Source organism: Ovis aries, chromosome 22 (assembly GCF_016772045.2).
Source record: "Ovis aries strain OAR_USU_Benz2616 breed Rambouillet chromosome 22, ARS-UI_Ramb_v3.0, whole genome shotgun sequence".
NCBI classification, from domain to species: domain Eukaryota; kingdom Metazoa; phylum Chordata; class Mammalia; order Artiodactyla; family Bovidae; genus Ovis; species Ovis aries.
In genome coordinates, this window is record NC_056075.1 from 35,360,928 (window position 1) to 35,388,549 (window position 27,622).

General features: G+C 35.1%; 1 protein-coding gene across 1 annotated transcript in view; it reads left to right on the forward strand.

The window, feature by feature from the left end:
- The window catches only part of ATRNL1 (attractin like 1), an 802,972-nt gene that overhangs the window by 272,691 nt on the left and 502,659 nt on the right, over positions 1 to 27,622 (forward strand). The window contains exons 22-24 of the mRNA XM_012102986.5: positions 14,359 to 14,453; positions 20,433 to 20,511; positions 22,386 to 22,543. Coding sequence (XP_011958376.3) covers positions 14,359 to 14,453; positions 20,433 to 20,511; positions 22,386 to 22,543 — 332 coding nt within the window. The remainder of the gene's footprint in view (positions 1 to 14,358; positions 14,454 to 20,432; positions 20,512 to 22,385; positions 22,544 to 27,622) is intronic.

A 27,622-nucleotide genomic window follows, 5' to 3' on the forward strand; every position in this document is an offset into this window, starting at 1 on the left:
CTCACTCCAGTATTCTTGCCTGGAGATTCCCATGGACAGAAGAGTCTGGTGGGCTACAGTCCATCGAGTTGCAGAGAGTCAGACATGATTGAGCAACTCTGAAATTAATTTTTAAAATCTTGTAGAATTCATTCAGCCCCAGTGCAATGAATATTGAAAGTGAAATAATACTTATTGAATGCCTTGATTTTATGAGACAATGGCACTAATACATACTAACACAATTATGTTTAACCCACAGAGCGGTCTTATGAAGTAGATGGTATTATCTTCATTGTACCACTGAATCTCACTGAGAAAATTAACCAGCATACTATAACCCAGTTGGTAAATGGGAGATTACAATTAAGATCTCCTTAAATACTGTGCATAATGCTGAGTTAAAAGTAAAATGCAATATTCAGTCATAAAAGAGCAAATCATTAAACCTTAGTTCCTATCTCAAAAAATTCAAATTAAGAATTTCTGAAATTTGTCTGAACAGTGCATTTATACATCATATGCAAATTGATTGATTTCATTAGCGATCCTGACATGTTTGCCTTTAGACCTCAGATATATAGATATTTCCAGTATCTTTGCTGGGTTTTATCACTGGTTACTGTTTTCTTAAAAAAACATTATTTTATATAGCTTTTGATAAAAGAGTAATGCCAGGGTCCAGCCCCGGTGGATCCAGGGAATTCGAAGGTGGGGACGGTGTCGGCGTCCTTGGAAAAATACATATTTAATTACAGATATATAGAGAGATTAGAAATGGATAGTGTAGTAGGAAAATTAGTGGAGAAAAAGAGGCCAAGTAATTTGGTTTATGTGGAATAGCATCCATGCTCCAGATGGAAATTCAGCCAGAAAAATGAGGAGCAAGAAAGAACGACATGGGGGTATCAGTCTTTCCGGAAACTAATCCGATTTCTTTATTTTGGGGTTTGCTTATATACCTTTTGTTACACATAGGGATGAATACAGAGTCACGCGGGGGTCAGCAGTCCTGACCTTTATCAAAATCAGGTGCTTCACATAAATGTATAAAAAAAAGGTGTTAGGGATATTACATCATCTTCTGGCCATGAGACCTGCTGACATTTTATGATCCTTTCTTTCTGATAACCAAAAAACTTATTATTTCCAAGGGTGTTTTTTCTTAAACCAGGCACCACCCTCCAAATAAAGTTGCATTCCTATAGGGTGAGGGTGTAGTGAGTTACAATCAAGAAAGGAATTTATTTAACCCAAGGTTAACGTGATTAATCTTAAAGGTAATGCTTATTTCTCCTCTATGCTTAAAGGTTAATACTTATTTCTCCTAAATGCTAGTTATATTCCTTATACAGGGCAGGGAACATGGAGATTTAGCAGCAAACATCAGCCCAACAAATGAAAATCCTTTCACCAATGTTCCCCTTAAGATCTATTTAGTCTTAAGATCGTGATAAAGTTACATTTTTACATAGCAAGGACACAGTGGTTTATAACAAAGTACAGTGATCTATTACAAAAGAGAAAATTCATTAACTCAAAAAGTCTAGTATTGCTAACCTTAAAAACTACTATATTTCCTTTTCTATATTCCAAATACATTGATTAATATATTCCCAGGTGCCTAAGGATATGGAGGCCTGGCAGCAATCATTGACTCAACAATGAGAAAAGCCCTATGCTAATTAAGACTTTCAAAATACTCCAAAACTCTCTGTGCAGTTTATGGTTGAGAGGTAGTAAACAATCATGTGCTAGTGGCAGGAGTATGTATAATCCTGTCACACAAGCTAGCATGTCAGCAGAGAGGTTTGACCTGAAACACCCTTGTCACACCCAGGGCAGGGAATTAGCAACAATTATTGGCACAACAAATGAAAAACCCTTCACCAATATAATTCTTAACCAACCCACTATACTAATAATTTCCAACTCCCCAAAAGAATTTGCCTTTAGGAAGTCTAAAACATCTCATGCCTCTTAGATTGGGAGGCTGTAAACAATCACATGTGGCCGGACGAACCTATACAGGTGGGCTAGATAACCTTCAGAAGAGTCTGAAACACTCTTGTCATGCCCAGGAATTTTTTATTGCCTTGGAGCTGCACGTTTACTCCTTTCCCAAGAGAAACAGTTATGGGGGAGAGCTCCCCGTAAAGTCAGAGGTGTAGATGAGAGCATAAAACAGACTCTGGTTTTGGGGTATATGCTTGGGAACAGGGGGTTTCCTGAGGCTTGATCACGCCTTTGCGTATGCCAAGCCTCCTTCCTCATGACCTTTGCCATGGGTGGAGTTCCTCATGCTGGCCCCCAGCAGAGTAAAGCAAATATTCACCATTTGCTCATCACTCCCAATATAGCATGTACTCAAAAACTTCCCTCACGGTTCAAGTTCTCTTTGAACATGTATTTTTCTATGTGTAAATTTTTAGTCATCTCTTTACAATTAATCATTAGCTTGATGGAATATCTGACCTTTTAAATCTGTTCTCTTGATATTTTATTTGCTTGAACTCCTTTTAGCATACTGTTTGAGTTTTACTCATGAGCTTGATTTTTATATATAACTTGTTATTAATTATTTGTAGTAAATAACAGCCACTTTTTTTTTTTTTTTTTGCTCCAAAACTACTAGTCCTGTATTGACTGAACTATCTAAAAAAATTTGTTGTGTGTTGGAACTTCACCCTTGATTTTTTCTAGCCACAGAAGACTGGGAAGACAGTCTGATTATTTTACATGTTTTCAATCATCTGTACCTAAGAAGTAAGTGAATTTGGAATTAGATATGCCATTTTTGGAAAGATATGCAGCCATATAAATTTAATTTCTTAACATGCAAGTGTAAGTCATGTGGAAAGCACATTAAAGATCAAGGATCAAAAGAAAAAAGCTCTCTGCACAGTTTAAAAAAAAAATTTCCCCCCTTTGGCCCAGTTATGAAAATTATGCACATTTCATTCTAGAAAAGAGACAGACAAAAAGACAAATTAAAAAGCACTGATAATTCTTCTATCCAGAGAAAATTGTTGGTAACATTGTATCAGATACTTTCCCAGTCTTTTATTTATGTACTAACACTGTTTTATGCTGAATAAATGCCTCACTCTCCAAAGAAGGCCGCATTCTAACCCTTGACTTGTGAATGAATATATTACCATAAATGGTGGCATTTGTAGATAGAATTCAATTAAGAAATTTGAGATTATCCTGGATTATTCTGGTGGACCCAGTGTAATTACGTCTGTTCTTCTGAAAGAGGGTAGAGGGAGGTTTGACGTGGTGGGAACTGTAATCACATAAGCAAAAGATTGGAAAGATAGAAGTAGGGTTCATTAGCTAAAGAGTGAGAGGTCTTCAGAAGCTAAGAGAGTCAGGAAATGAATTTTTTTGAGCACCCCCAGAAGGAACTACTGTCATACTCTGATTTTACCTTGTAAGAATCATTTGGACTTCAGACTTTCAGAACTATAAGTGAATAAATTTGTGTTGTTTTCAGCCACTAAGTTTCTTGTAACAGCAGCAGTAAATAAAACATATACACTTTTTGTGTATTTATTTCCTTTCCAAGCATAGCATTACAAATGAAGTATTTCACAACATTATTATTCTGTAATTTGTTCTTGATACCTTTAGGTATGTCATCTGTTCTCTTGTCTCCATCAGCATATCATAGCTTTAAATTATTTTTATTTATTGTTTTTCCATGTTCAGTTCAATTCAGTTCAGTCCCTCAGTCGTGTCCAACTCTTTGCGACCCCATGAACTGCAGCACGCCAGCCCACCCTGTCCATCACCAACTCCCGGAGTTCACTCAGACTCACGTCCATCCAGTTAGTGATGCCATCCAGCCATCTCATCCTCTGTCGTCCCCTTCTCATCCTGCCCCCAATCCCTCCTAGCATCAGAGTCTTTTCCAATGAGTCAACTCTTCGCACGAGGTGGCAAAAGTACTGGAGTTTCAGCTTTAGCATCAATCCTTCCAAAGAAATCCCAGGGCTGATCTCCTTCAGAATGGACTGGTTGACATGTTAGCAGTTTTTAAATCGAATTAATTTGAAAATTATATTTCATCTTTAACATGAAATCTATGCTCAACAAATTTTTATTCACCTTGCTAATTGAGACTTTATGTCTGCTGACTGTCAACTCCTATTTTCCCCCTCCTCTTGGCCCATGGCAACCCTCTTACTACTCTCTAATTTGATGGGCTTAACTGGTTTAGATTCCTCAGATATGTAGAATCATGCAGTATTTGTACTTCTGTGACTGTTTTATTTCACTTAGCTCCTGCAGTACCATTCTAGGTATTTATCCAAGAGAGTTGAAGTTGGGATCTCAAGAGATAATAGAATTCCAATGTTATTGCAGTACTATTTAATATAGCCAAGATGTAGAAGTAGGTTAAGTGTTCATTGACAGATATATGGAAATCCTATAATATAAGACTTGACTGAAACTTGAGGACATCTAGGCAACTTTACAAGAAGTTTTTTTTTTTTAATTTTCCATGTGAAATAATTTCAGAATTGCAAAAAAAGGTGCAAATTTCTTAAATGACTTTGACCTTTGTAAAATGTCAGACACTTATTTTATAGACCATTCTCAATTTGGATTTATCTGGTGTTTTTCTTCATGATTAAGTTCAGATTATGCATATTTAGTAAGGATACTGCAGAAGTGATGTGTTTTTCTCAGTGCATCCCGTCAGGAAGCATATGATGTCAGTTTGTTCCATTATTGGTGGTGGTGTCTTCGATCATTGTTAATGCTCAATGTCTGCCAGTTTTTCCACTCTAAAGTTACTTCTTTTTATTGTGTTTGATGAGTGTATTACGGGGAAGTTCTTTTAAAGTATGTAAATGGCCCATTTCTCATCGTACTTTCACCTAGTATTTTCACCAGACATTGATGTGTTTGCCAGATGGTAACTTTCTATTCCATTGTTGCTTCTGTTTTTTCTCTATTTATTACTATAAGGAAGAGCAGTCCCTTCTCCTTCATTTATTTGTTTGTTCACTTACTTGTACTTATCAGTATAGATCCATGGAGATAAACACACACGCACATTTGTGGCTTATAATAGCTATTCTTTATTTTAAAGCTGAAATTGCTCTAGAGTTGGCCATTGGGAACTCCCTCAAATTGTCTCCTCTGTTCTTTTGACAGTACTGTATCATTTTCTAAGTACTGCCTTATTTTCTTAAACTACAAGATATTTGAGTCACATTGTTCTTCTCTCCTTAGCACTATAATCAACCATTTTCCAAGAAGCCTTGGTTCCTTATATTAGAGAATGGTGTTTAGAAACAAGAATGGAAGCTACATATGCCCATTGATTCTGGGATATTAGTCTTTCTTTACTTTAAAAAATGTTATTTTTAAAATTAAATCACCAAATACGTTGTTACTCTGTTTTTGAAACTGCTATTTTGATTTAACAGAAACTTGTTGTATCTGGAAACCTGAGTCTTCTCTAAGGAAACTGTTAACTGTTTTTTTTTTTTGGTTTTGTTTCCTGTTTTTCTTTCCTGGTGTCCATACCTTAGAATCTAGACATAGAAATAGTATCAGCCTTGCTTCCTTTGAGTTTGACAAATAACTGTTTTTCTTTACTCACTCAAAATTTTTGTCTTCTCTGAAGCAATACTTTACCTCTCTTTGTTGGTGTCTTGCTCTGAAATCCTGTCTGCTCCACTTAATCTTTTGTCCATTTAAAACTTTGTCCCCTACCTGTTATCTCTCTTGACATTATTCTTAATTTGTTTACACATGTGCTTTAATTATGCTTTAAGTATGTTGTGTTCAGTTTCCATGAAGGCCTATAGGACTTGAACACTCTGTCCTGTCAGGATAGCTTTATTATAAGCAGAGGATATGCATTGAGAGGGGCCTGGAGATCTTAGATATTAGGGTTAGCTATATAGTTATAGTTCAATATTCAGAACACGAAGATCATGGCATCTGGTCCCATCACTTCATGGGAAGTAGATGGGGAAACAGTGGAAACAGTGTCAGACTTTATTTTTGGGGGCTCCAAAATCACTGCAGATGGTGACTGTAGCCATGAAATGAAAAGACGCTTACTCCTTGAAAGAAAAGTTATGAGCAACCTAGATAGCATATTCAAAAGCAGAGACATTACTTTGCCAACAAAGGTCCGTCTAGTCAAGGCTATGGTTTTTCCAGTGGTCATGTATGGATGTGAGAGCTGGACTGTGAAGAAGGCTGAGCGCTGAAGAATTGATGCTTTTGAACTGTGGTGTTGGAGAAGACTCTTGAGAGTCCCTTGGACTGCAAGGAGATCCAGCCAGTCCATTCTGAAGGAGATCAGTCCTGGGATTTCTTTGGAGGGAATGATGCTGAAGCTGAGACTCCAGTACTTTGGCTACCTCATGCGAAGAGTTGACTCATTGGAAAAGACTCTGATGCTGCGAGGGATTGAGGGCAGGAGGAGAAGGGGACGACAGAGGATGAGATGGCTGGATGGCATCACTGACTGGATGGACGTGAGTCTGAGTGAACTCCAGGAGTTGGTGATGGACAGGGAGGCCTGGTGTGCTGCGATTCATGGGGTCGCAAAGAGTCAGACACGACTGAGCGACTGAATTGAACTGATACAGTAATTAAGCTGGTGTGACTTTTTTGGTGTAGAGATAGGCATACTCTCCAACATATTAAAATAGTCCCTAAAGAAGAACTTTAGATGTTTATATTTTATAACCACATGCTGAAATTTTTAGTATTTTGGTAGCTTTTAATCATTTTGTATTTCTTTCTAAACAATCTGATTTTAGATATAAAAAGAGAACTGTGTTTTCTTCTCTAACTTGAATTCTGTCGTCTATTCACTGCCAGATCTTTTTGCTAAGTTATTTTCGTATCTGTATGTGTCTCTTAGTTGTAACATGTGTATAAATAATTTTTTCAGTATATTTTATGGCATTTTGCTTACCTGAAGTAATCATGTTGTTTTTCTGTTGGGAATGCTTGAGTATATATATTTCATAAAACATTGCTCCAGCTTCTTATCTTTTGACTTATGTCGTTACTCAAGACCACCTACCATCTTGCCTACTCTTACTTTCTAAATATTTCCTTTGTGTGAATGTGTGTGTGTGTTGTGTGTACATGTGTGCACAGGCCCATGTGCACATGACTGGATAGCAATAGTATTTTTTCAATAACAATTAAGATATAATCTACATACCTAAAATATCACCCTTTTAAATACAATTCAGTGATTTTCAGTATATCCACAAGGCTGTGAAAACATCAGCATTATCTAATTTTACAACATTTTTCTCCTAAGAGAAATCTTGGAGACATTATCAGTCACTGCTTCTCCTTTCCCCTAGCTTTTGACATCCTTTTTCCTATCTTTATGGATTTGTCCACTCTGAAATATTATATAAGTGACATCTTGGAATATGTGGTCTCTTGTGATGGCTTCTTTTATTTATCATGATATTTTCAAGGTTCATCCACATCATATTATCCAAAGTGATAGCAGGTATCAGTATTTCATTTCTCTTTCTGGCCAAACAATATTCAAATGTATGGACATATCATATTTGTTTTCTGTTCATCAACTGATGGACATTGAGGTTGTTTTTACTTTGGGGCTATTATGAATAATACTGGATTTTTAAATCTTTTATGCAGGTTATTTCCTTTTAATGTTTAGGTTTGAATCTTCAACAGATTTTTATCATATATTTAACATAGAAGTGTTTCTTTTCAATTTGTTTTGATGTCAGCTTTAACAGTATTTTCCATGCACATATTGAAAATTTCTGTGTCTAATTTTCTTCTTGAGTGATTTTCATCTCTGTTTTATTCTCGGAGGCTTTTTCAGATTTGCCCTAGATAGCACTGATGCAGAATTATGTTTTAATTCCCTTATTTTCTGATCTATTATTTTTAATTTTGCCATTATATAATTGTATTTTGTTTCTGTTTTGTTTCTTACAGTTTTAACTTACCTGACTCTCTTTTATGGTAGTTTTCAATGTTATTATCTTGTCTTTTATCTTAATTATGTGGGATATTTTTAAATTTTCTTTTTTCTCTCATGCATACTACATAGATATTTTAAATGACCTAACACCATTCTCATATCAATGCATACAATTATATGTACTTACTGTATTGTTGACAAACTGATATTTTTCTCTTTTCTCTCCTTTCTATGCAAGTCAGATTCACAATACAAAAGACGTCAACTTTTCTTTTCTCTGTATTTTCATAATTATTTTCATTTATACAGTCAGAATTTGAGGCCAGACATATGAGCAACCTCATGTTTACCTTAAGGTCTACCATGTTTGTACATCCCACTTACCCATATCGCTTTTAGATCTAATTGGGAAATTAATCACCAGCGTCTAGATTTCCTGGAATTATCAAAGATAGTTTGCTAACTGTTAGCCGGAATATTTAGTACAGCTGTTACAACCTTCAGGGCTCAGCCTACAAAATCAGAAGATTGATTTATGTAGTGTTTATAGTTTTCTTCAAGCTTTGAAATGTATCTTTGTTATTCTTCCTATTCACAAAGTTTTCAAATAGTTGTCTCTGCTGCTGCTGCTGCTGCTGCTAAGTCACGTCAGTCGTGTCCGACTCTGTGTGACCCCATAGATGGCAGCCCACCGGGCTCCCCTGTCCCTGGGATTCTCCAGGCAAGAACACTGGAGTGTGTTGCCATTGTCTCTAGTTAGTACTATATTTGTTGTTCAGTCACTAAGTCGTGTCCGACTCTTTGTGACTCCATGGACTGCAGCACATTGGGCTTCCCTGTCCTTCACTATCTCTCCAAGTTTGCTCAAACTCATGTCCATTGAGTCAGTGATGCCATCCAACCATCTCATCCTTTGTTGCCCCAGTACTACATTTAAACATACAGAATGCAGGTTTTCCTTTTTAATTATGAAAGATTAAAATATGCTGAAAAGTATAGTATATATTTTCATATGTATAGTATATATAGTTTGTAGGACATATAATTTTAAAAGACCTCCTGCATGATCCAGTGGCAGACTTTATTTTCTTGGGCTTCAAAATCACTACAGATTGTAACTGCAGCCATGAAATTAAAAGACCCTTGCTCCTTGCAAGAAAAACTATGACCAATGTAGACAGCATATTAAAAAGCAGAGACATTACTTTGCTGACAAAGGTCCATCTATTGAAAGCTATGGTTTTTCCGGTAATCATGTATGGATGTGAATGTTGGACCATAAAGAATGTTGGACCATAAAGCTGAGCACTGAAGAAATGATGCTTTTAAACTGTGGTGTTGGAGAAGATTCTTGAGAGTCCCTTGCACTGCAAGGAGATTAAACCAATCAATCACAAAGGAAATCAACCCTGAATATTCATTGGAAGGACTGATACTGAAGCTGAAACTAATACTTTGGCCACCTGATGAGAAGAACTGACTCATTAGAAAAGACCCTGATGATGGGAAAGATTGAAGGCAGGAGAAGAAGGGGACAACAGAGGATGAGATGGTTGGATGGCATAACCGACTCAATGGACATGAGTTTGAGCAAGCTCCGGTAGATGGTAAAAGGACATGGAAACCTGGTGTGCTGCAATCTGTGGGGTCACAAAGAGTTGGACATGGCGACTGAACAATACCATGATTTTCAAATTGTGGACCTATCACTGAGTTTAACAAAGCTTCACACTTTGCCCTGTTTCCTGCAGCAGCACAGGCTCTACCTCTGCTCACCATAGTACAGGATGGGTATGCGGTACAGGGCTTCATCCCACAATCTCAGTAGCAGGATTTTCTTAAGGCTTTCTTTTTTCCCTTTGTTGTGAATTTGTTGGTATTTCTAGATTACAGCTACTTTAGCACACAAGTGGAGAGAGAGATAGAGAAAAGGAAAACCAACCAAACAAAACCCACACAAACCCAAGGGACTCACATCTGGGCCATCTTTGAGTTAGGAGGTCACTGCCTTTTACCTACCCCAGGGTATTGTTTTGAAACTTCTCTCTCCTTTATCATCAACTTTTTCTATTCCACTAAATTTTATTTCTGCTAATTATTATGAAAAACTGCTCTTTCTCCTAGTTTAAAAAAGAAGCTCTCTCACCTCACTGTTCATACTTACTCCTCCAATTCTGTCATTTCTTTGTATTCATCAATAATTCAATGTTATTTGAATTGATTTATAGTCAAACATGATTTTCTTTTTTATACCATAATAAATTGCTTCATTAAAGCAGTACAAAAACTTATTTTCAAATTATGCACATTTGCATAAACTTGAGGATTTTAATGTTTTATGTTCTGTACCCTACTTAGGTAAGAAGTTCAGAGTAAATTATAGCATTAAGGTATATGTTTTGTGCCAGGTAATTTCTCATTTGCAACCTCTTTGAAATATACCAGCATGATAGTATTTGAAATTAGGGAATGAAATATAATTTCTGGTTAAGTGGAAAATTATACTGTTGGTTTCTGGAATACTTTAAGCAACCTTGAAAGGAACCATTTTCTGTAGAAATCTGAACTTTCTTCAATTTATAAAAATTCACATTCACTGAGTAGTACTTGATTAGTCACGAGTTCAGTAATGCTCCTACTAATTTTGCCCCAGGATTCAGACTGACCTTCTAGCTCAGATGATGTTAGGATTGATATTACCATGCTTAATATACATTGTACTGATCTTATTCTTCCAACTGTAATAAATAGCAATAGAGAAATCAAACTTGAATATCTGGGTAAGAGTTTGGTGACTGTGGCTGAGGACTGGAGTCCCTAAAGCAGAAGAATGTTCATAGGACCGGGGCACTGGAGCCTCTACCCAGGCTGCTCAAGTGTCTGAATCTCCCAGTCCCTTCCTCCTAAAAGCCATCTGTTCCTGACTTTTAATGCTAAGTTTCAAGCTAGAAAAACAGGAAGATAATTATTCAGATAAGCATTTGAAAATAGTTTTGAAATGTTTATTTTTCCTCAGTGGTGGTGATGGTTGTTCAGTCGCTCAGCTTGATCAACTCTTTGCAACCCCATGAACTGCAGCACACCAGGCTTCCCTGTCCTTCGGTGTCTCCAAGAGTTTGCTCAGACTCCTGTCCATTGGGTTTAGTATTTTCTCTTTATTCTGAATTGATGGTATCTTTCCTCGGTATTGTAGCTGTCTGTACTTCCAAAACCTCCTCTGCGGCAGTTGACCAAGGTGATCATTGTTCTCTTTTCTAAGCCCTTCATTCACTTGGCTCGCTGGACACTGAATTCTGGTTGTGCGTCTGTCTCGTAGGTTGCCCTGTCAGTCTCCTTTGTGGGCTTCTTCAGAGGACCTGATTATTTAACATTGTTTTACCTCAGGGCTCATGCCTGGCACCTCTGCTCTATTTATGACTAGTGATTTCTTGGCTTCACAGCTCTAGAGGCCATTACAATGCGTATGGTTTCCAAATTGTTATCCACTAGGCTCCTGAGCTCAGCATATCATGTAGATAACTCGATAAGTAACTCAAACTTAACATCTTCAAAACTAAGCTTCTAATTATTCTACACTGGCAACAAATAAAACCTGTTCTCACTGTCTCAGTTAATGCTGGCATTTTACCTGGTCTTGGGCCAAAAAATAAAACCTTTTAATTTTCTTTCTTTAAAATGCTGCATCTGTTTATTTAGCTAATTCTGTCTGTTACACCTTCCAAATTCATTCCCTGTGTCTGACCCCTTCCTGTTACCTTCCTTGCTATTCCTATCTCTACCATCACTTTTTGTAGCATTCTTGCCAGTCTCTTTATAGGAATCACACTTGAGACTTGTTCTTTTGTTGAGGTTTTGTGCTTGTTTCCTCTGCCTGGATTACACTTTCTCTTGTAACTGCCATGGCCTTTTCTCTTAACTACCTTTGACCTTTAAATTGTTGTTGTTCAGTCACTAAGTCGTGTCCAACTCTTTGCAACACCAGACTTTCCTGTTCTTCACTATCTCCTGGAGTTTGCTCAGATTCATGTCCATTGAGTCAGTGATGGTATTTAACCATCTCATCTTCTGTCACTCCTTTCTCCCTCTACCTTCAGTCTTTTCCAGCATCAGGATCTTTGCCAGTGAGTCAGCTCTTTGCATCAGGTGGTCAAAATATTAGAGCTTCAGCTTCAGCTTCATTATCTTTAAATTTTCCTTTTCAAAATTGCAAGCATACTCCTACCTGGACAGAAATTTCTCTCCTCTTCACTGGATTATGACTATTACACTTATTTTCATTATTATACTATATGCTTCAATTACACATTAATTTTCAATGTCCATTTGATACAAGTTACATGGGACAGAAATCTCTATCGTTTATTATTTTATATTTCCAGTGTCTGGAACAACACTGGGCCATTGAATTTTCCCTACATTTTCTGGCAATCATATGAAAAGCAGAAATATGACCTATTATATAATCCTCGTTATAATGGATAATGGTGCCTGTAAAAAAATCTTGGAAAAACAAAGTATTGCCTTTTGTTAAATTACAAAAGAAATATATAGAGTGGATCTTACAAAGTATAAAGGAAGCAACATGAAGAAGGATGCTCTGACAATAAATCCAATGATATTGTTGCTATCTTTACTTTTAACTTTAATAGTTCTTAACGGCTGAGGCCATAATATGAAAGTTATGTTTCCAAATATAGAATTCTTTTCTATTTAAATAATATTTAAAAGATTTCACAAAGTAAAAATTACCATAATAATAGGGACAAGTAAATGGTTTATGGCATGCAGTGAAATATTCACTATCAGTTTGGTCGCTCAGTTCTGTCAGACTCTTTGCAACCCCATGAACTGCAGCACGCCAGGCCTCCCTGTCCATCACCAACTCCCAGAGTTCACCCAACTCATGTTCATCGAGTTGGTGATGCCATCCAGCCATCTCATCCTCTGTCGTCCCCTTCTCCTTCTGCCCTCAATCTTTCCAAGCATCAGGGTCTTTTCAAAGGAGTCAGCTCTTCGCATCAGGTGGCCAAAATCTTGGAGTTTTAGCTTTAACATCAGTCCTTCCAATGAACACTCAGGACTGATCTCCTTCAGGATGGACTGGTTGGATCTCCTTGCAGTCCAAGGGACTGTCAAGAGTCTTCTCCAACACCACAGTTGAAAAGCATCAATTCTTTGGTGCACAGCTTTCTTTATAGTCCAACTCTCACATCCATACATGACCACTGGAAAAACCATAGCTTTGACTAGATGGACCTTTGTTGGAAAAGTAATGTCTCTGCTTTTGAATATGCTATCTAGGTTGCTCATAACTTTCCTTCCAAGGAGTAAGCGTCTTTTAATTTCATGGCTGCAGTCACCATCTGCAGTGATTTTGGAGCCCCCCAAAATAAAGTCAGCCACTGTTTCCCCATCTACTTCCCATGAAATGATGGGACCAGATGCCATGATCTTAGTTTTCTGCATGTTGAGTTTTAAGCCAACTTTTCACTTACCTCTTTCACTTTCATCAAGAGGCTCTTTAGTTCTTCTTCACTTTCTGCCATAAGGGTGGTGTCATCTGCATATCTGAGATTACTGGTATTTCTCTCTGCAGTCTTGATTCCAGCTTGTGCTTCCTCCAGCCCAGCGTTTCTCATGATGTACTCTGCATAGAAGTTCAATAAACAGGGTGACAATATACAGCCTTGACATACTCCTTTTCCTATTTGGAACCAGTCTTTTGTTCCATGTCCAGTTCTAACTGTTGCTTCCTGACCTGCACACAGGTTTCTCAAGAGGCAGGTCAGGTGGTCTGGTATGCCTATCTCTTTCAGAATTTTCTACAGTTTATTGTGATCCACACAGTCAAAGGCTTTGGCATAGTCAATAAAGCAGAAAAAGATGTTTTTCTGGAACTGTCTTGCTTTTTCTATGATCCAGCAGATGTTGGCGATTTGACCTCTGATTCCTATGCCTTCTCTAAAACCAGAATTACTTAGCCATTAAAGTTCATGTTTTTTTAAAATTTTGCATTTATAAAAGTATAACATCAAAATGTCTCCCTGTTATCTGTTTATACAATTTTAACTTGAATATAATGCACCAAAATATTACCTGTATTTTTCTCTGATTGTAAAATTATGGATGACTTTATTTTATTCTCTTGTGTAGTTTTTCCAGAAAAAACTATAGTTTGTAGAAATTTTATAATGGTAACAGGAGTAATAAATATAATTTTGAAGTGTTAAGTGCTTTTATATCTGCATGTTACTTTTTGTTGCTTAATAACAATGATTTATATTTTGCCAGTCTTGAGTACACCACTAGTAATTTAATGACAATAATTTTCAATGCTGATATTCAATATATTTTCACCTAACTTGTTTTCAAGCAAGTTTTAAAAGTACATATCGGGATTGTATTTTTTTCCCCTACAGACAGCCTTTTGATTGATTATCAGTTTACATTCAGCTTATTACAGGAAGATGATCGCCACCATACTGCCATAAACTTCATAGCAAACCCAGAACAGGTGAGAAGATCCTTTAACTTTTATAGTGTAGTTATATCAATGGATGCAATGTTTCTCTATGTTTCATTGTAATGGTGCTTCTTCTCAGAATTATCACACTGTAGGGCTTTTGCAGAAAAACAAATCCTATTAGATTTTTCTTTTCATAAAACCTAAGTATCTTTGTAATTAGAGAATTTTTGACCTTGATATTTCAGATTTTGCAAATAGTCCTACAGTGTATACATTATTTCTGTTCTTTTTCAGGCTTACAGCAGTGTTTCTGTTTTAAACTATATTTTCACAATGGTAGTAGTCTTCTTTGAAAATAAAACCTATTACTTCATAACACAAGCTATATTATATATATTTTCTTTTTTAATATACTACTGCATAATAGGTTTTCATTGTCTTTTTTTATAAACCCTTTGGTTTATCTGAGTTATATGAATGCTAGGTTTTAAAAAACATTTTTTTGAGATATAATTGACATCTTACAGTATAAGTTAAAAATGTATAATATGCTGATTTAATAGATGTATATAATGCAATACGATGACAACCATAGCATGACCTAACACTGTAGTCATGTCACCTAATTGTAATTTTGGGGAGTTAATGATAATTAAAGTCTCTTAGCAAATTTGAAATTTATGATACAGTATTGTTATTCATGCTCATTGACTCAGTGATACCATACAACCAGCTCATCCTCATGTCATCATGGACATGAACTTAAACAAACTCTAGGAGTTAGTGGAGGATAGAGAAGCCTGGCATGCTGCAGTCCATGGGGTTGCAAAGAGTAGGACACAACTTAGCAATTGAACGATAACAACAGCAACAACAGTATTGTTATTCATAATCACTATGGAGAGCGTTAGATCTTTAGGTCTTACCCAGTGGTGCTAGTGGTAAAGAACCCACCTGTCAATACAGAAGACATAGAGAGGCAGGTTGGATCTCTCGGTTAGGAAGATCCCCTGGAAAAGGAAATGGGGATCCACTCCAGTATCCTTGCCTGGAAAATCCCTTGGACAGAGGAGCCTGGTGGGCTCCAGTCCATAGCATTGCAAAGAGTCAGACACAGCTGAAGCAACTTAGCACACACTGTTTGCAAGCTTGTATCTCTTAACACTTTCTTCTGGGAGAGAACTCTCAGAGTTGTGCACCTTCTACCAATCACTCTGAGTCATGTTGGCTGTAGTGAGCCACACACTTTTTGTTTGCTTGTTCTTAACTGATGTCAGATGTCCACACTATGCTTGATTTTTCAGTGCTTTCTATCTAGTCGAGACAGAAACAGGTCATTTGGGCAGTGACATTAAATAAAAATCCTGTATATTGGATGCATGTTATACTCTCTTTCCCTTAAGGGAGCAGTCATTGGCCATGTTGGTCTTTCTGATATTGAGTTGTGCTGTCTTGGGTGAGCTGCTGACCTTGGTAGAGTGAAATTGTTCTTTTTATGCACTACATTGTAGCTATTCTCAGTTTTGCATTTAATTTTTGTACTGCAAATTCTTAACTGGATTTTGGTCTGCTCATAACGGTAATTTGGTCCATAGATCGTTGTTAAATTGGTGTTTTTGTCAAGGATGAGGGCTAGGACTTCCTATTACACTATTTTGCTGATGTCACTTTCTGTAGGGCTTCATTCTAACTATACATTAATTCAGCTTATTAAGCCTATGTCATGTTTTTTAATAGTTTTTCAAATAGGTGAAACCTCAGAATGCATCCTGACATTTGCAAGCTTCTTGCCTCTAAATTGTTTTACTGAACTTGCCAGCAAATAGTGTAACTTCTTAAATTTTCATTTTTCAGTAAATTAGATCTCACTTTCCCCAAAATAGAGAAGTTCGTTTTATGTTCCTCCTTAGTCCTTAGGTTTTAAGGAATGCCTACATTTGGGGGATTATATTTAATGTTTTGACTTTTCCTGGAGTAGGAAATGGCAACACACTCCAGTATAACAAGTTGCATTTTATAGTTATTTTTTCACACTGAGTATTTTTAAAAACAAAATATTTTATTATTAAAATAAAAAACTTTGTATAAACTTTTGATTTTTAAGTAAGGACTTTAGAAGATATTTTCTCTACATGATAATGCTCTCTTCACTGATGGCATGCATTTTTATGAAGACATTAATAATATGTCAGAAACTACAATTTTAGTATAATGAGTGTTTTAATAAATGCATTGTAAACGCTGTAGACTTTTTTATTGTAGTAAAGCATACATGAAGTAATATTTATATTTTAACCATTTTTAGGTGTACAGTTTCATGGCATTTAAGTAAATTTACAATGCTATACAAACGTCACCACAATCCATTATCAAAATAGTTCATCAGTCCAAGTAGGATCTCTGTTTCCATTAAGCAATACTCTCTATTCCTCCCCTACTCCCATCATTGGGAAACCTTTATCCTACTTTCTGTCTCTGTATTCCAGGTACCTCATGTGTGTAATCATGGAACATTTTTACTTCTATTTCTGATTTATTTTACTTAGCTTAATGTTTCAGTGTTTCCAATGTTCATCCATGTTGTCGCACGAATCAGAATTTTGTTCATAAATAGTAATTCCAAACTTGTGGAGTTCATTGAGTATATAAGAAATTTAATATTAGTGGGAGGTCTGGCTCACAATGTAGGTGTGAACAGTACTTCTCTCCAATATTATCCGTGGTGTCATATAAATAAGCTCAGATTAGCCATAATTCTAGTTTGTTTCTCTCTTGACTATTCCCTCCTCTTTCAATTCCCAGAAATCCTTGAGTTCTTACGATATCACAGCTTTCAGTTTTACTTTCTGCTTTGTTCAGTTGAAACCAAGAGCCCAGACACATGTTTTGAGAAACTGATGGACAGTAAACTATCATATCTTAGTACCGCTAAGAATGCTTGTAACATCATTATAAGTAGTTTATAATTACATATAAATCTATACATACAATTTATAATTAAAGAGAAATGCAACTTGGAACAATTTCTGGAATTAACATGTATTGTTAGTCTGGGCCTCTTCTACAAAAAAGAAGCACTTTCATTTTTATGCATTTATTACATTTTGAAAACAAATTTAATTCTAACCTACTATACATCATCTTCAACCAATGCTTTCATGTTAACAATTTCTGGAGTAGTTTCTTGTATAATATGATCTTGTTGAACTTAACCATGTCTAACAGCATTAGTTCTAAATGACTAATTTTGTCATTTACTGTGGTAGTCACAGTATTACTTCTTGGAGTCCAGCATATTTTCCTTGACCTTAAATATATTTTATAGGGCTTTAGTTATAGTACCATATATTCAGTAATGCCTTAACTTGAGAGGATGAAAAAAAATTTCAAGAAAAGTTTTATAGTTTTCTATATCAGTTGGAAATTTTGTGTAACCTTTTTTAGTAACAATAGCAGCTATTCTAAAATTTCCCTGACACAAAATAAGGCACACACAATTACTAAGATGCAATTTCACGATAAAAATAATGATTTAAGCTTTCTTAGGGGTTTCTACCATGTTTTGTTTTCATAGAAAACAACTCTTTTTTTCGACTATTTTATTAATAATAAAGAAAGTCAACCTTTCTCAGAGGTCAGCAGTCATGCCTTCTTTCTGAGTCCTCTAGTAAAAAGGAAGATGAAAAAGGAGAAGGAAAAGAAGAAATCCTGTGTCCCCAGACCTAATAATATCAACAACACGACCGTTACCAGCACGGTGGCCTAAAACCATGACTTTTGAGAAATTATCTTGTTTAATTTTTCCAAAAAAGTCTGTAGGGAAGTCACGATATTCCCATTTTAGAGACTGTTGTTGTTTAGTTGCTAAGTCATGTCCAATATTTTTGTGACCCCATGCACTGGGGCCTGCCAGACTCCTCTGTCTATGGGATTTCCCAGGCAAGAATACTGAAGGGGATTGCCATTTTCTTCTCTAGGGGATCTTCTCGACCCAGGGATTGAACTTCCATCCCCTGCATTGGCAGTCAGATTCTTTACCACTGAGCTAACAGAGAAGCCCATTTTAGAGATAAGAAAGCTGATTTTCAGGAAGGATAAGGGTAGCTCTCTCTATATCAATACACATGTACTTTAAAGGTCTAAGATTGAACCCAAGGTCATCCGACTCAACAATGAATACTCTGCAAATTCACTTCATTGCCTCATGAACACGATTTAATTAATATGAAGCATTGATTGGTTTTTGGGTCTGGTGAGTTCATTATTGATGGAGTATATCAGTATTTGTTGCCAAAGAAATTTCTTCTTTTCATATCTGGGTTCTCCTTAATGCAGCATTATAAGTATGATGAAATAATGCTATTACCACACCTGAATAATGCAGTCTGTTAGACTTATTTGCACACTGACAAAAGCTCTTTGCATTTATTACATGAGTCATTAATATTGGCATTATTTTTAAATCAGTGTCATCTGCTTTCATATCTTTAAAAAGTGGAAAGGTCTTAAGTTTGAAAGTTTTGTGGTACCTATTAGAGGATATTTTAGTAGCTTACCAGTAGAACTCAGTAAATTAACTTCCTTCTTATATTTGTGGCCAGTTACAAATATGACTCTGATGGATAATATAGTGCCCTTCTGAAATACTGTATATTTTGAAACTCCAAGCCTTGTTTTTCTTTGATCACTTCAAATTCTCCGATGTTATCTCTTCAGTAGTAATGAGCATTACCCTGAAAAATCTATGGGGCAAAATTGTTCAGCCTTACTACCACACATTTTATTTTGTAGGCTCTTTCAAAACGACCATTCTTGTTGAGTTTATATTTGCTTCCTGGAAACTTTGAAGAGAATATCTTTCAATGATTATGGAGCATTGTTAGTAGTTCTTAATAGAGGCCCAGCTGTCCCTGTCTCTATGGCAGTCACTTGGAGTGGTTTTTATTTGAGGTTAAATAATTGGGTCTTAGTGTATCATTTACATGGAATGACTGTCACACATCACCCAGCAGCCTTTGCCTTTTATCATGCTTCTTCTTACTCCTCCCATATCAGGGAAGAACCATGTCCTTCTGTCAGTTTCTTCCTAACACTATTTCTAACAGATATGGGGAACTTAATTGCTTATAGGCTTACTTTCTCTAAGAGCCACTCAGAAAATTGGCGATATGTTTTCTATTGGCTTTCTTATTCTTATTTAGAAAAAGTTGTAATATCAAGGTATTAATTTTAATTATTTTAGTAGCTAGGTCTCAGTAACAGCTTTTTCTAAGAGTCTTTGTATATTTAAAACACAGCAAAGCACACTCAATATCTGTAGCTAAAGCTATTCAGTATGACTATCTTTCTATTCGTTTCTGCAAGTCTTAATAGTTATAATCATATATAATTTTTGTTCTTCATCTTTTGGAGTAGGATAATAGCAAATAATGTTTAAAGAAATCTCTTGGGTATTTGCTTCTGTGCAATTAAATTAATGACAAGATGCAGGTTGATCAATATAAAATTCTTCAGTGCTCCTCTCTATAGATGTTTATATGACTTGATCCCCTCTTTATCCCCAAGTAGGTTTATAACTTTTACCTCTAAGTTTTACATTTCAAGTATTTTTTTTCCACTGAAAAATGTGTATATACTAATACTATATGCAGCTAACATGAAATCTTTCAACAAAACAATCATCCATTGCTGTGAAATAAGTTTGGACTAACCAAACCCATATCATTTAAATATTAACTACAGGTAAGCCAAGAAAATCAAAATACAAGTGTTGAATTATAGCAGCCTCTGGCTGCATGTGGAAGACCAGGTTACAGTAGGAAAGATAAATGGGAACTTTAAATATACCTTTGAATTTATCACCTTTTTTTTTTTCATTAGAAAAGTGTAATTGGTGTCTGCACTTTCTCGCTTAACTATTAATTTAATGTTCACAGTTAGAGAAACAGCATGGACATAATTAAAACATTAAAGATAATATCTAGTATAATTCTGTTTTTTTAAACTTTATATTTTCTTTCTTGGTAGTCAAACAAAAATTTGGATATTTCAATTAATGCATCAAACAACTTTAATCTCAACATTACATGGTCGGTTGGTTCAACAGGTAAGAGAATTTTGTTACCATGTGTCTTTTACTTCTGTTCCTATATGTAAGGTTTCTAAGATGACCTTTCTACTGTTAATTTAAATAATTGAGATAAAAATATTATAGGCCAGAATCTTTGTGCTGTTTTAGGTAAAACTATTAAGTGGCATTATTAATAAAGTGTCATTATTCTGTTAACTTTCTCCCTAATTCAGTTAATATTAGGTGGATAACAGATATTTTATGCTGCTTATTTTTTTTATATGGCAGTGTTATGAATTCCTGTGATTTTAATTAAGACAAATTACTTCTTTAAGGACTAAAGAGATTGACATTTCAATTATTTGATCCACCATTGAAGCTATAAGTTTAATAACTTTAAAATTGATATAAAACAACAAATTGTGTATGTTGGTAAATTACCAACTTACCTATTACCTTTATGCTTGGATTTATACCCCCTACCATTGTTGGATTTGGTTCTGAGAGAGGGTTAAAAAACCCTACACTTAACATTTCTTCCATAATAAGGTTTATAAATTGAAATTGCTAACTTTTAAAAAATACAAAAAGTACATATCTGTATGTTGGATTATGAAAAAGTATGCTTGCTGTTTTAAAGAAATGCTGTTGATTTCTACTTTCTATATAAATGGTATACACTGTTGCATAAAAATACTGGAAACATTTAAAGAAAATATAGGAATCCTTAGAAGTCCATATTTGATTTCTTAAAATTAAATCATGTCCTATTTTAATAAGTATTAATAGACTAATAGAAACATAATTCAAATGAGAAGGGGTCTTTGCAATTCCAGTTTTTATATTACATATATAAGAATTGAAAACTTTAGATACATATGTACATATTTTGCTACAGTAGTATAAGCATATAGTAAAATCTTGGCACTGTAAGTTTCATTAACTATGAATTCATAATAACTTGTACTGTTAATTTGAAATTCTGTATAACAAATTGACCCTACAAGAGTTTTAAAATTTGGCAACAAAAATATATAAAACCTCAGTTATCACTTTAGAACAGTGCATTCAATATGCAAGAGATTACTTGTAACTTTCAGATTCTCCAAACCAAATCTTAGATATTTTGGTTTATTGGTTTGGAAGATGTCACCAGGAAACCTGCATTTTAAAAAAGCATTCATAGTAATTTTGGAACAGATGATTGGTTAGAAAATAATTCAGTTGCTCAGTATCCTAACTATTCTTAACCCTTTCTTCCATTTGGTTAATTTCAGTAAATATTTATTGAGTATCCAATATGGTTTTAACTAATTAAATTTTTAGCTTGTGTTTTAAATTATATCTTCTTCCCACTTTATTCAAAGTAGTGATGGTTCAATACGTGGTAAACAAAAAAAAATTGATTTCTTTTCCATTTTTTAATTGGATTGAGACATATTTTGTTTTGAAAGGCTCTGTGGAGAAACAAGTAGCCAAACATCAGTTCCTGAAGCTATGTATCACTTCAGTTCCAAAGAGGACTTTACTATTTAGTAGCTACAAACTTTAGGCAAATGTCTTAATCTTTCTGAGGTTCAGTTTCCAATTTGAAAAATAGAGATGGAATACCTATGGGATAAAGTTTTTATTAGAATAGAATGTAAAGTCTCTAAGCCAGTTCCTAGTATGTAGCACTTAAAATAATTGGTATTATTTTAAAAAATAGTTTTTATACTAAATCTGTTTCCATTATACTCATGACAAATCTTATTTCTTGTCATTCTAAATTATAAACATGAGTTTATTTGAATAGTTATGTCCTTATAAGCACAGTTAAAATTAAATAAATATCATATATAAGTGTTACATTAATAAAGACATGTTTCCTTAATATGAATTATTTAAATTTGTTATTATTTACATTTTAGCTGGAACAATATCTGGAGAGGAGACTCCTATAGTTTCCAAGACTAATATAAAAGAATACAGAGATAGTTTTTCCTATGAAAAATTTAACTTTAGAAGCAACCCAAACATTACATTCTATGTATACGTCAGCAACTTTTCATGGCCTATTAAAATACAGGTAAGTGTTAATAGTATTTAATCTAATGACTACTCAATATTTTCATATGGAAAAGAATGCTGTTTTTGTTCAAAGAGTTGATAAAGGTTTCTATATTTTGTACAATGTGAAGCATGTATTGATCCTTCATAAAAAGGATACAGTGGGTGTCTGTGATGATTAATGTCTTCATAAAAAGTGTTTGAACAAATAGTACTGAATATGTCCTAAGAAGTATGACATGAGTTTGGGTAAACTCCGGGAGTTGGTAATGGACAGGGAGGCCTGGCATGCTGCGATTCATGGGTTTGCAAAGACTCGGACAGGACTGAGAGACTAAACTGAACTGAACTGAATAAGTATGTACCAATTTTTCAGTGTGATTATATTCTTAAAAAATATATTGGAACTTGAAATAACTATGACATTTATATTTTCTGATTAATTTCATTCTTTGAGGGTTAAATAGATATTATTTTCTTACAATCCCACTTGAAAGCATTAACTGTTTTTAGCAATCTTTATTATGTATTGAACATAATTCAAATCATCATGAAAAATTTAGAAAGAGCCGTACCTACAGTTAATTCTTTAAGGCTCACTACTTCTTACTACTGATTTCTTTATGTACTCTGTATATGTTGTATATTTTATTTTTACTGTGTTTAGTGATAGACTGCTAAAGGCTTCTGATTTATTGCTAGGGACATTTAGGATATTCTTACTATCTTAAAATAGTCAAGGTGTATATTCTTAATTTATTCTTTTAAGAAAGAAATATCTACATGTTAAACTGTTTAGATTTATTTATTCATTCTTTTATGATGGTATGATTAGATTGAGTTCAGATTAGTTTATTAAATAGCTCATGTGTGCCAAACCCTGTGCTGAGCTGTTACATTTTGTGATCTTTAAAAAAATTACAGATAATTTATTCTTTTTTATTAATAAATGACTATTTTTTATTGTGACTAGAAAATTCTTGCATGCTTCATCAATTTCTATGTGATTTGTGGGAAGACAGAGTGACTTTTTAAAATTGATATTTGTTTGAAAAATTTTGATTTGTAAGGTTGACTTCATGTCTAAATTGAGGAAATTACTTACTTGTTCAAGAAATATTAGTATAAATTACTACTCAGTGTGTAGTAATGATAATTAATTTGATAAATTTACTTCTTTATTGTGATTGAATTAGATGTTAATATAGTAAAAAAATGCCAGAAATGTTTTCTTATGGGTTTTTAGAATTTTGACCTTTAGGATGCTGGAAGTATTATTTTATTTTTTATGATTTATATATAAATATTAATCAGATTTCATTTGTTTTATTCAGATTATGATTGAAGGTGACAAAAGGCTCATCCATGAGCTTATTAAATAGTAATTAAAATGGAAAGAATTGCTATATTTCTGATTGTTTCCTGCCCTTTATTTCATGGCTATCTAATTATATTTTATTTTTAAGCAAATTACACACTTTAGAATGTTCATGAATATTTAATGATTAGAAATTAACTTTCTAAATTGGATTTTCTTTTGATATCATACTAGTAATGTGTTCTGGAAGCCAAACCAGAATTTCTATAATGAAATTAAAATATCCCACTTTCCCAAAGTAATAAAATGTTGAAAATAACTGTGATGGTCAAGATAGGTACATGCTAATTCCTACTCTTTGAGTAAAATCATTATATCAACCCTGTGGAATATGTTATGTTACTATTAAGGCTTATGAGTATGTGTGTATGTTTATACAACTGTAATAAACTTTCTGTTTTTAAGTGTAAAATGGTAAAATTATTTTAATTGAGATCTGTTTGCTAATAGAATTGAGCTACACTGATTTATTTTTGAATGGTCAGCCAATCTTGGTAATGAGGGGTAAGCTCCACTTAGTCATTTTGTATTACAACTTTACTATATTGATGGATTCAACTTGTTGAAATTTTACAAATTTTTATGCCTATGTTTTTGGGGCAAATTAGTCTGTAGTTTTCTATTCATGCAGTCTTACTAACTTTGTAGGATGGTACTACTGGCCTTACAAAGTAAATTGGGACATGTTCTTTCCTCTGTAATTTTCTAAAGCTATTGATATACAATCTCTATATATATGTTTTAAAATTTGTGTTAGAATTCAACATTGAATTTATTTGAACTTGAGATTTTCTTTGTCAAAATTCAATTACAAATTGAATTTCTCTTATGGATTGAGAACTTTTCTGGTTATCTATATTTTTCTTGAGTGAACTGTATCAGTTTATGTCTCTCAGTTGTATATTTCCCATTTGGGCTATTTTGTGTAATTTTTTGGCAAAAGATTTTTCATAATATTGACATATTACCCACTGATATCATCTAATTCCTGAAACTGATAATTAGTTTCCACATTCTCATTTTTTCTTTTCTTGTTCAGTCTGGCTAAAGAGTTAGCAAGTTCATTTACTTTTCTGTCTTTAATTTCATTAATTACTTCTTTTAAACTATTCCTTTTCTTGTGCTTCCTTGACATTCATTTGCTCTTCTTTTTCTGTTTTCTTCTGGTAAATGCTTTCTAATTTTCTTTTTGATTTCTTCCTTGATCAGTGGGGTATTTAGAAGTGAGATACTGTATTTCCAACTATTTAGAGACTGTCTAGAAATGCTTCTGTCACTTACTGAATTTTTAAAGATTTGTCAAGACTTATTTTATGGGGGCAGGAGAAGAAGGGGAGGACAGAGGATGAGATGGCTGGATGGCATCACTGACTCGATGGACGCGAGTCTGAGTGAACTCTGGGAGTTGGTGGTGGACAGGGAGGCCTGGCGTGCTGCGATTCATGGGGTCGCAAAGAGTCGGACATGACTGAGCGACTGAACTGAACTGAATTTTATGGTTCAAAGTGTTTGACAGAATAATGGCTCCACAAAGGTGATCACATTCTAATCTCTGGTACCTATGTAAATATTATGTTACATGGACAGAAGACTTGAAGATGTGATTAAGTTTGGTACATTAGGATGATTACTCCAAGTTACTGAGGTGGACCCAACCTAACTACATGAGTTCTTATTATGACCTTTATTTGGCGGAGGTCAGGGTCACAGGGTGATGTGCCTATGGGAGAATGGTCAGATCAGAACAACATTGCTTGGTTGGAATATGGGGGAAAGGGACTCAAGCCAAGGAATATAGACTCTAGAAGCTAGAAAAGTTGAGAAAACAGATTCATCATTAGAGCCTCTTAAAAGAAATGTGGCTCTGCTGACACCTTGATTTTAGTCCACTGAAACTTCTGTCAGAGTTCTTACATACAGAACTATGAGAGAGTAAATGTGATTTGTCTTAAGCCACTACAATTGCTCTTATTGGTTACTCAGCAATAGAAATGTTCACTTGATCTCTCCAGTTTTCCCTTTCTGTTCACTTAAGAAGGCCTTCTAATCTCTCCTTACTAATCTCTGGTATTCTGCATTCAGGTGGGTATATCTCTCCCTCTTTCCCTTGCTTTTCACTTCTCTTCTTGCCTCAGCTATTTGGATTGCTCCTCAGACAACCACTTTGACTTTTTCATTTCTTTTTCTTTGGGATGGTTGTGGTCACTGCCTCCTATACAGTGTTACAAATCTCTGTTCATAGTTCTCCAGGCACTCTGTCTATCAGATCTAACCCCTTGAATCTGTTTTTCGCCTCCACTGTATAATATAAGAGATTTGATTTATGTCATGCCTGTTTAGCCTAATGGTTTTCCCATTTCAATTTCTTTCAATTACTTTCTTCAATTTAAGCCTGAATTTTGCAGTAAGGAGCTAATGATCTGAGCCGCAGTCAGCTCCAGGTCTTGTTTTTGCTTCTCCATCTTCAGGTATAAAGAATATAATCTACCTAATTTTTGACCATTTGGCGATGCCCATGAATAGAGTTGTCCCTTGTGATATTGGAAGAGGGTGTTTGCTATGACCAGTGCGTTCTCTTGGCAAAACTCTGTTAGCCTTTGCCCTGTTTCATTTTGACTCCAAGGCCAAACTTGCCAGTTACTCCAGCTATCTCTTGGCTTCCTACTTTTGCATTCCAGCCCCCTGTGGTTAAAAGGACATCTCTTTTTTTGGTGTTAGTTCTAGAAGGTCTTGTAGGTCTTCATAGAACCAGTCAACTTCAGCTTCTTTGACATCAACAGTTGGGGCATAGACTTGGATTACTGTGACGTTGAATGGTTTGCCTTGGAAATGAACTGAGATCATTCTGTCATTTTTGAGATTGCACCCAAGCACCGCATTTCAGACTCTTGTTGACTATGAGGGTGACTCCATTTCTTCTAAATTAATCCTAAAGGAAATCAACCCTGAATATTCATTGGAAGGACTGATGTTGAAGCTGAAGCTCCAGTACTTTGGCCACAGGATGCATAGAGCGACTCATTGGAAAGGACCCTGATTCTGGGAAAGATTGAAGGCAAAAGGAGAAGAGGGTGGCAGAGGATGAGATAGCTAGATAGCATCACCAACTCAATGGACATGAATTTGAGGAAACTCCAGAGATAGTGAAGGACAGTGAAGCATGGTATGCTGCAGTCCATGGGGTCACAAAGAGTTGGATGCAACTTAGTGACTGAACAACAGCCGCAGCAATAGAAAATGAATAAACCTAATGTCTTAGTCCATTGGGCAGCTATGAAAAAATACCATTGACTAAGTAGCTTATAAACAACAGAAATTTGTTATTCACCATTCTGGAGGTGGGAAGTCCAAGATCAAAGCACCGGAATGGAATGGTCGGGTTTTGGTGATGATTCCTGTGCCCTCACATAAGGGAAGGTGATGGGGAGCTCTGTGGGACCTCTTTTATAGGAGCACTAACCCCATCCATAACCACCCACCTGCATGACCAATCCACCCTCATGACCTATCTAATCATCTTCTAAAGATCGTATCACCTGGATATGAATCTGCTTTGGTCAGTGTTCCTGGGACAGTTACAAATGTCCTATGCTCTTGTTGGGTGAAATCTTCTACAGAGATCAGTTGGGTTAAGTGTTTCAAGCTGTCTAGGGTCCACATTGATGTTCTGTCAGCTTGAAGAATAAGTGTTGCAATCTCTGACTGTAATTTTAGATTAGG